At 37.2% G+C, this 10863-nt stretch overlaps 1 protein-coding gene across 2 annotated transcripts in view; it reads right to left on the bottom strand.

Moving 5' to 3' along the window:
- The window catches only part of LOC144657240 (uncharacterized), an 87169-nt gene extending 77812 nt beyond the window's left edge, over positions 1–9357 (bottom strand). The window contains exons 1-4 of one of the 2 annotated variants that reach the window (XM_078517551.1): positions 9311–9357; positions 6795–6906; positions 1691–1804; positions 574–754 (exon numbers count right to left, since the gene is read on the bottom strand). In XM_078517551.1, coding sequence (XP_078373677.1) covers positions 574–754; positions 1691–1804; positions 6795–6891 — 392 coding nt within the window. In that variant the 5' untranslated portion in view covers positions 6892–6906; positions 9311–9357. Of the gene's footprint in view, positions 1–573; positions 755–1690; positions 1805–6794; positions 6907–8745; positions 9284–9310 lie in introns of those variants that run through there. The other variant, XM_078517550.1, reaches the window with a different exon arrangement.
- Between the last annotated feature and the right edge of the window lie 1506 nt (positions 9358–10863).

The raw sequence follows: 10863 nt of genomic DNA, 5'->3' as shown, positions 1-10863 counted from the left end.
TGATGTTCTCTTATTTGGAAGGAATGAGATTTTCTAGCTGCATGTTCATCAGCTTGTTAGACTCGTACTTTAATGAATGGAAGATTAATTTGTTTTTCAGCTTTTAAGCCGGATTGTAGGAATGAAAAATAATGAAGTGTGATGAATGTAAACACCTATACCAAGGGAATAAAAAGTAATTGTTATTTATAGTTTAGTTTTTACTTGTTGTAAAGTGCATTTAAAAGCCCTCGCTTGGAATGCATTATTCTTCGTGTACGTAACCGCTACCCTCAGGGGTTGTCATGTTTTAAGAAACAATCTTATTTTAAAAAGGATTCTTGAATACTACACTATTCGCACACAAGGGCTCTGGGCTATCAAGCCCAGATTCAAATGTTGTTTAAATGCAGAAGGCAGTGTTAGAGAAAATTCTGCACATTAATAAAAAGATCGCAATATTGCATTGAGTGTTTTACATGAAATTAATAATTGTCTTTTCCTCAAAAATATTTTTTTTGAAAATAAACAAATTTCAAGTTTTTTAATAATATTTAAAAATATTCTAGAAATATTCTAGAAATAGGAACTCACAGTGCATCGAAGTCAAAACAACAGTCACCAAGGTCTTCACAAAATTTATCGCAGAAACATCTGAAACTCAAGGAATTAGATTTTCTCTCCTCCGCCGTTACGTCACAGCGATTTTGACAACTGTAGTCTTGCATATCGAAGCGCTGTATCATGTTTTGGATGATTTCACTCCATTGATGATCTGAATAGTCTGAAAAGATACCAACATAATTTCTTAATTATATTAATTAATTTTATAAGTATATATAGATTTATTAAAAACTAGCCATGGTATATTGCAATTCCTGAGTTTTAAATGGTTTACATGTACAGGCCATGGTATATGAGCTCATATACCATAGAACGCAAATATGGTAGGTGTACGCGTCAGCGAGAACAGCCGGAGAGCTCAAATTTTGCAATTCTCTGGATGTTTTTCAATAAAAGAATTATTCCACTCGGGCTTGTTTGATATGGGATAGTTATAGGCTTTCTACAAGAGTATCTACTATCTCATATCCAACGCGAGCTCATGGAATAATTGTTAAATATTTAGGTAAACTATATCAGTTCTCGGGCCGCAAAAAAATTTATGCAAAGGCAACCATTGTTGCTATAGTTTTCAAGATGTATCTAAATTCCCGTGGCTTAATTACCCTGGAAGGTAATTTCAGTTTATTCACATATTATGACTGTACACTCTTTTTATTTTATAAGAATCTAGTTTATAAGAATATCGAGGCTGAAATTTGCGAATTTTTAAGAATATTTTAAGAATAAACCCGAGGCTGAGATTTTGAAAAGAATATAGTTTTTAGTTGAAACAAAATCAGGTATTTTCATTTCCGTCACTTAATCTCTGTGTGGAATGCTTTGTTTAAAGCCAAAACGGCCAGGCTGCAACGAAAAGCAATGGTACATGTGCACAATGTAACACGATACAGATCTGGAAACCAAACACTTGTAATTGACTACTCAATACTTGCTAAAACGGAAATGTCAATCGGTAATTTCTAAGAATGTTCACAAGAATATTTTCAGCCTAAAATCGGCAGAAAAATAAGAATATTCAGCCTGAAAACTGTATTCTTATAAAAAAAAAAAAGTGTACTTGTAAAAAAAATCATTGATATCCTACCGTCAGTTGGACTGCAACTGCGGCTCAAAGTTCTGAGAAGAAAAGTCCCAAGATTGGGTCCAGAAGAGGAAGGACTGTTAGCTGTGAATGCAGTGGTCGTTGGCGGTGTCTGGCCTAAGTGTTGGTAAATAAAGTACAGACATGATATTTGACGTTGAAAAGAATAGAAGTAAAGAAAAGAAATAGAAAAGAATAATAATGAAATGTAAGATGGTTTCTTATCCTCGAATGCGCCCTCGATAACTGATGCGCAATATACAGCCGGATAATTCAAGAAAGGTTTTCGAAAAAATAGAACAAAAGTGCACGCGACAAGACCAAAAAGGCAGAAAGCTGGTATGGGTAGAATTAGAGAGCTACTGCACTTGCTGAATACTAATAAGTTGGCGACATGAACAAACGCAAATATCTTTCAATCAGTTTTTAACGTTATTTCGATTTTTTTCTAATGCGATAATTTCCTTATGGGGAATTCCCAAATTTATATAAAGAGTCCACGAATTCGAGAAAAAAATATTGAGGATCATGTTTCCCGCTGATAGGGATAAAATTACGATAGAATCTAAACATATATTTATGCAAGACTGATGTTATTGTCTCGAATGGCCATGCTTCGTGGAAAATGTTAGAATGTCACTTTAAGGTGATAATATCAGTGCAACAGAAAGAAACATCGACCACAGAAAAATTTTAAATAACTGCGTGACACTCTGTTAATGAAAGAAACAAAATTCAAATGCAGGTGAAGAACCACCAAATTTCGTTCACTAACCAAAAGTTTCTTGCTTAACCCTTAATTAAAAATTTCTTTTTTATTTACCACTGAATGAGGGTTCGGGAGCCCGAAACATGTGGTTCAGAGTACGTTAATATGATTTAATGTTCCCAACCCATGAAGTCAAAACAAGACAACAAGTTCAGTGGGAGAAAAGGGGTAAGGGATGAAGTGCTCGAGTTGCCAATCAGAATCATCAATAGAAATCATGCAGGGTACATGTATCACAGGTTAGTTGGTTGGCAACGAGAGACTGGAATCCTCTCCTTCCTTTCAGGAAGCCCTAGTTCCCAAGAAACTGGGGTCCTAATCTCTAGGACCCTTGGGAACAAACACAACCACATGCCCTGGTTCCCAAGAAACTGGGGTCCTAATCTCTAGGACCCTTGGGAACGTTCCCAAGAAACTGGGGTCCTAATCTCTAGGACCCTTGGGAACAACCACAACCACATGCCCTGGTTCCCAAGAAACTGGGGTCCTAATCTCTAGGACCCTTGGGAACAATCACAACAACCAACAACAGCAACACTGCGGGGCCCCACTATAAGGGGAAAGCTGACCCTGTGAGGCTATGGGGCAAAAGGGCGAATGGTACAGAGCACTTCATCCCCTCCCGTGGTTTATTAACTATAAGAAAAGACAATGCTTAGTTAAGATGGTCTAAAGCTATTGAAGAAGTTCGGAAGAGACAGTAATCAAATAACAGAATGGTCGAGTTGATACATGCCAGCTCGACACTAAAGCTAACGGTTACATGTATATCAATATCTCAAAAGCAGACACATTGCTCAAGTCCAACAGCTCTTAGCCTGAGCTAGCATACAAAATGATAACAATATAAAAAACAATGTTTCTGTAAGCAGGCATGCTGCTTAAGTCCATCAGCTCTAAACGTAAGTAAGCATACAAAATGGAAATAATAATTATTAGAATAATGTCTATAAATGCGGGCTTGCTTCTTTAGTCCATCAGCTATGGCTAACGTTTAAAAATAATAATAGTAATGTAATAAACACCCTTAACATAGCCGGATATGTGCGTAGAACTAAAACATTGCCTACATTTTTACAAATACTAAGCTAAAAGAGAACCAAAGAGGGTTGGGTGGGTGGGAATTATTGTGAAAACTCTTTTAGGGAGCTCAGAGAATTTGAAGTAAAACTACTCAAGTCTAGATAAAACCGCATGGCCTTGATTGACATAATAGAAAAGGGGCGATGTGATTGGCCAGCCCGAATAGCGCATCACACTCAGAGGTGAGTTTGACCTTTGAATGTAACGCAAGAGTGATAGTCTTGCAGCATATTGCGTGACAGATTCGCGTATTTGAATAGAGTGATCCTATGACTTCTCTGAACTCCTTTCATGGTTGTCACATTAACTTTAATTTATATTACATGTAAATTGGCATTTATATTACATATAAATTTGCTTTAATGTTCCCAACCCATGAAGTCAAAACAAGACAACAAGTTCAGTGGGAGAAAAGGGGTAAGGGATGAAGTGCTCGAGTTGCCAATCAGAATCATCAATAGAAATCATGCAGGGTACATGTATCACAGGTTAGTTGGTTGGCAACGAGAGACTGGAATCCTCTCCTTCCTTTCAGGAAGCCCTAGTTCCCAAGAAACTGGGGTCCTAATCTCTAGGACCCTTGGGAACAAACACAACCACATGCCCTGGTTCCCAAGAAACTGGGGTCCTAATCTCTAGGACCCTTGGGAACGTTCCCAAGAAACTGGGGTCCTAATCTCTAGGACCCTTGGGAACAACCACAACCACATGCCCTGGTTCCCAAGAAACTGGGGTCCTAATCTCTAGGACCCTTGGGAACAATCACAACAACCAACAACAGCAACACTGCGGGGCCCCACTATAAGGGGAAAGCTGACCCTGTGAGGCTATGGGGCAAAAGGGCGAATGGTACAGAGCACTTCATCCCCACAAATACACGAAGTGTATTCCCCATAGACGAATAGCACGAAAATATAAAATAGGTTTAAGTTCACATGTAAATAAGTAGTAGTAGCCCTTCACTCGACTCCTTTTCAGAAGTATAGACTATCAACAGTCTCTCGTCATAGCATCCTGTCCTGTGCATCCTTCTCTAGCTGGTACCAACTCTTGCCCATGGACTCGATCTCTGCTTTTAGCGAACGTCTCCAGGTGTTTAATAGTCGACCTCTCTTTTGACTCCCTTGAGGATTTCAGGTCAAAGCTTGCCTTTTGATGGTACAGGAAGGCATCCGTAAGGTGTGACCTAGCCATTTCATACACGTAAAGGAGTAGATATATAAATTCAAGACTGTTAATACTAAAATGCCCTATTCATGGTTTCCCTTTGAATGATACAGCACAAATTCAATAAGTGCTGGGAAAAACGGGAATAAAAGACCTTATACAGAGCACAAGTTTGTTATTCACCACTGGAATTATACATTGCTGACCTAAGAAACATGGCAGGAAGGCAGAACTCGCAAAAGAATCAATCAGGGTAGAAGGTGCGAAAAATAAGGCGTATTTGAACAATTAAGACACTTGCTACACAGACATGCATTCATTGTAGATAGAGTAGCTCCTGTTGGATTTATCCTTGTGCCACTAAACTTGGCAGGCTTGAAATGGTTCAATGCTTCTGCATGAACAAAGTAATGTATTCACTACAAAGCAAAATTTTATGTTTTGATCCTAGAATCCTCACTTTTGTATTTCCTGTGACATACTCCCGTAGAAATTCCTGTTATTGTATTTATGTCAGGGCCGTTCCTAGGCAATTTTAGTGGTAGTAAAGGCAGGTACGCCCCTGTATGTCTTGGATCAAATTGTTGCTACAATAATATTATTGTTCAATTTCCCCTTGAGTTATAACCTATTTTTTGTTAAAATGGCAGTGACAATGGCACCTTTAAATACCTCAAATTTCTTGCATTAAATGTAAAAACTGTTTACATTTTTAGAATCTTCATAAAGTATTCTATAAGCTGAGAACTTTCGTTGCTTTGAGTTGTTATTTGTCCTATTTTTACTTTAGTGACAAAGGACGAGAATTAACCACCCTGGCCTCCAGCAAAGCTAAGTTTATGTCGCTCTTCCTCAACTTTGAGCAGCCAAATTATAAAGGGTCTCGTCTACTCAGGTATTAAGACATGACTTCGAACATTACAGGAGATAACAATAGCGAATTCCACCGGTATCTTGTAATTTCCAGCCCTTTAGGCTTTTCGACGGCTGGTGGAAACGGCAGCCTGCAAATTGCTCTAAGTTTCGTTTGTTTTCATATTGAAATCTCATTTAACGCCGGTCTAATATAACGCAAAATAGAATCAGCTTATAAATATTTATACTTAGCTTTTAGCAAGCTCCACTTGGCCAAGATGCACCCTAGGGAAATCCGGATTGCTTGTCCAATTTTTTACTGACCACTTTCGGCGGGAGAGAAGGCGGCGCGCTGGACGAGGCTTGAAAGACATTCGCGACGGCCTTGACCCTTGTTGACTGTTCTCCGGCTTGACAAGAGAATAGTATATTCTAGTTGAAGAAATCGTCTTGTTCTTTATAAGTCGTTCATTCACATTAAGCTTACATAATCTCGGGCAAACGAAGGCATGTTGTCTCCACCATACAAATAATGTTTTTGTGAGGTTCATACTTTTTGCTGTAGTGTCGGGTTTAGCGCGGTTTGGAGACTACAGGACCTTGAAGCCGAGTCGGTAGAGTGGCCATATTCCGGTAGAGGTAATCTGTTCTGTGTGTGCATATCAAGTTCCTGAGTTGCTGGACCGAATACCTGTTCAGTAGTGCGATGCCTTCGACAGATCGTCCGCACATTTATCTTCGAATGACAGAATAAAATGTGTAAAACCGGAACGTAGTTCGTGGGCAGATACCAGGATAACTCATAAAGTACTGATGGAGCGATGTTGAAGCGAAAAACAATCGAAGGATATCACAGCAATAATAATTATTGTGAAAACTCTTTTAGGGAGCTCAGAGAATTTGAAGTAAAACTACTCAAGTCTAGATAAAACCGCATGGCCTTGATTGACATAATAGAAAAGGGGCGATGTGATTGGCCAGCCCGAATAGCGCATCACACTCAGAGGTGAGTTTGACCTTTGAATGTAACGCAAGAGTGATAGTCTTGCAGCATATTGCGTGACAGATTCGCGTATTTGAATAGAGTGATCCTATGACTTCTCTGAACTCCTTTCATGGTTGTCACATTAACTTTAATTTATATTACATGTAAATTGGCATTTATATTACATATAAATTTGCTTTAATCGAGCATGAGGAGATTTTAGAATTATTTTCTCTACACTGAATTACCTGTGACATGGGTTTCGATTTCCTTCCAAAAACAGCTTCTAAGGCAAAGCACCGCAAGAAACGAGACAACTCTGAGTCGAGGAGGAAGTAACAGCATTTTGTATATGTACACCTGAAAATTTTAGCATACAGTCTCAGCAAGGTTTTTAACAGAATGAGTGTCTGTTTTGTTTGCATAGGGAAACCTCTCCACTTTCATACTAACACCTTCATATTCACACGTTCTGTAATAAACTATATCACCAAATACGGCCTAAAGGGTTTTAGTTATTACGCCGCAAAACACTGGCACGCACTTCCTGAGAACATACGCAGCTAAGCTGGAACTAAGTATTCTATCCGCAAGGTTCGACGTTTAACGTTTTCAATTGTAAGTTTAATTTCCAGGACTTTTTACCATGATGTCAGTCAATTAAACTATAACTGAAACTTGGCAGTGAATTGAAAAATAATTACTTTATCTTAAATATTTGCAGCAAAATTAAATCGGAAGCAGATAGTGTCAGCAAGGTTTTTCACAGGATTAGTGTCTGTTTTGTTTGCGCAGAGAAGCCTATATACACCTAATTGCAATAAGGTTGTCATAAAAAAAACGAAAAAGGAAAAAGTGAAATAGGAACTAATAAAGCACATGCATGGAATTTATTCGTAAAAATGGCTTCAAAATACGAATAAATCTATTTATCTTGTTACAGCATAAATGCTACCAGTTATAAAACTATACGCTAATTAATTCCTTTTTACCGCTTTTCTTTTTTCTATGACAACGTTGTTGCAATTAGGTGTATCCACCTTTAATTAAATTAATATTCACGCGTTCTGTGTTAAACTGTAACTGAACTTGGCAGTGAAAATAAAAAAATAAAAACTATATTCTTATATTTTTGAAATTCCGCAGCAAGTAGGAAGCAGGCAGTCTCGGCAAGGTTTTTCACAGAATAAGTGTCTGTTCTGTTCGCCGATAGAGAAACCTTTTTATCTGTTGTAGTTAAGTTTAAAAAAAATTGCAGCAAATCGGAAGCAGGCAGACTCGTTCTGTATTAAACTTTAACTCAAACTTTGCAGTGAATTGAACAATTGAAAACATATTCTCATTTTTAAAAAAGAAACTGCAGGAAATCGGAAACAGACAATATTCCTCTCCTTAACTCTGAAATAACTAAAAGGTTAAAATAAACTTTTACTCTTGTGTACAGAAAATTAATTCCAAATAATTGTCTGATCCTTGTGGAGATGGATATCTAAACAATAGGTGATGGACTTGTATAAAGTCTTGGCCCATAATGAATACACCACCAAGGTTTGTTATTACAAGCATCTTACATCAAGGACTGTATTTGTCAGAAAAAAAACATATTATTCCATTGGAAAAGTTGAATATTTAATCCGAAACTCGATTCAAAATTCGAATGTTGATAAGATTATTGCCTGGCTTTACATGACAAACCTTGAAAAACTTGGTTTGCGTTGAAATTTGATCTAGATCAAATTGAACCTAAGTCAGTACCACAAGTCAACGCAAGTATGGGAAGCCTTGCCAAAAAAATTGTAAGAATATTTTAAGAAAAAAACCCAAGGCTGAGATTTTAAAAACTAAGAATATAAATTTGTAAATACAATACAGTTATATGTTTTCAAGTAAAACGTATAAAATTCTTCCCTTCTCTAAACGGCAGAACTGGCCAAAAAAAAACGACAACAAAAGCAGCACTAGCATTTGTAATTGATATCCCAATACATTCTAAAATGGAAATGTCATACACTATCATCTGAGCATATTCATAAGAATATTTCCAGCCTAAAATCGACAGAAAAATAAGAATACTCAGCTTGCGCCGAAGAAAATATTCTTATAGACAAAAAAGAGTGTAAAAATGTTTAAAAACATGCGTGCTTGAATAAAAATGCACGCAAAACACAATATGATAGTGTGTGGACTTCGGTCATTTACCAATTTTTCGTTTTCCTTCTGCTGCAGAGACGTCATGTAGAGTTAGGACAGGCTTTAAGATATGTTGGGTAGAAATTACCGTGACTAGCATTTTTCTGAAGATAGCGAAAAAGATTATGCCAAAATCATCCACGAGGCTTGAATAATTTGAATCTACAAACAGTTAAGTGCACATTAAGCGTGCTTTAAGTATGCAGGTGCAGTTTTTTCGCTTCGTTGTAGGAATTTTTGTTGAAAATTTGAATTCACTGTACATGTGTGCTCAGTGTGTATTTTACGAATCCATTTAATGTTTTAATATGCTTTTCACTTTCATTGCTTTAAACATGGGTAGTCAAAAAAATATTTTGCGCCATTTCGTGTTTAATGCTTTTCTTTCATTGAATCATTAATTCTGGAAAACGAAGTCAATATGTTTCATCTGAAGACCTACATTTTTATGCAAAGGAATAAATCTTTCATCACCACTGCACAAGAAAGCGAAAGTGGTTGTTGCTCCATTATTAGTTTTATCGAGCAAATATACGTATTAAATATTAGAACGAAACTAAGCTATTTCAGTTACCTGAAAAGCGAATGTTGTACTGTCCTGTTGCTCGCTCGATGTCCGAAGATACAGTGATAACACAGAAAAATTATGCTAAAAGTTAAGCTGTTTATAAGAAATTTATCATATTCTTATTAATTCCTTGGCACGTTTGTTATGTCACATTTACAACAGCAAAGTGACATTCATTCAGCCACTAAAAAAATGTTTTCAATTATAACCTATCATAATTACGCGCTGCTAAATTAAAAAAGCCAGTCCGCGTTGTACTTACGCCTCTTAACCGAAAGCTGTTAACTTCTGTTTATTTCAACAGGTCTTTTAAGTTGACGGAACTACTTGTTTTGACATATTTTAAGTTGCTTGGACCATTAACCGTTGTTCTTCATTTTGACATTTTAATTTTGTCAAATTGGTCCATGATGAAATGGAGCATTCTTTTTTCATTCATTGGCAACCTGGGCAATAACAAACGCTAAAATGGACTTCTCACGGCTCCCTGCTCCCAGTCGTTGTTTCTCATTCGTATGTGCACAAGCGAGTTCACGCGGAGAGCGCGCAGGTTTAAGATCATTTCCCTGAAATAGAACATACATTGAGATTTTTTTTTCAAACTTTTCCTATTAATAGTTTACCTTATAGGAGCTTAAAATTTGAAATTAAAACTGGGGGGTACCCGTGCTCGTCTAGGGGCAACAGATCCTTGTTTATTCTCAATAAATCTTTTAAATATCACCATGATTATGGTCACGGTGGCTTGCTAAATTCACTGACGTTTCCGACGATTGTTTCTTACTCTACACTGGGTTTAGTCCGTATTTTTTTATACAGAAAGAAAGTAATTGCTCAAATTAACATAACAGAAAAAAATATAGGTCACCGTTCTCGTTTTGCAGAAAATGATGATATACCTCTCTGGGAAGGTCTAGGGTCCTATAGAAAAAGGCGATATTTTTTAATGCGTGCGCGCTAATCACGCTTAAGATCATGCGCAGTAAGGATGCGCAATGCAATACTGGCCCCAGTTGTTCAAAAGGTTTATAACGCTATCCAACGGATAAATCACTATCCGGTGGATAACGTAGGTAAGACTTATCCACTGGATAGCGATTTATCCTTTTGATAGCATTATCCACCCTTTCAACAACAAGGCCCTGGCGAATAACCTTAATAGATTGCACGCGCGGGTAAAATTCAACACGTGCGCGACGCGCAAGCATGGTAACCGAATTAAACAAACGACTTCTGTCACCTGCAGATTATTTGGGGCGAAAATGCACAGGGACGTAGAGAAGATTCGTCAATCACTGAGCAGCCTTCAATGATAGTTACATTTATTTAGTTTTTTTTAGTATTTATAATTAAGGTGGCTCGACCCAGTTTTTTTCTAGCGATACCTATCAACTTTGAAACCCTCATACTTAAAGGGATTAATGTCAATGACAAAACTACTATATCACATGCATTACACATAGACTGAACTGCAATATGATATAAATTTTTTGGCGATCAGAATGAATATCACGTGGCAATGACGTCACACAGGGTTTTACTCTGAATCAAATTTTAGG

Source organism: Oculina patagonica, chromosome 6, assembly GCF_052425735.1.
Source record: "Oculina patagonica isolate OP01 chromosome 6, crgOcupat, whole genome shotgun sequence".
NCBI lineage: Eukaryota > Metazoa > Cnidaria > Anthozoa > Scleractinia > Oculinidae > Oculina > Oculina patagonica.
The sequence above is the reverse complement of the archived record's forward strand: the minus strand, read 5'-3'. Positions and strand labels throughout refer to the sequence as shown.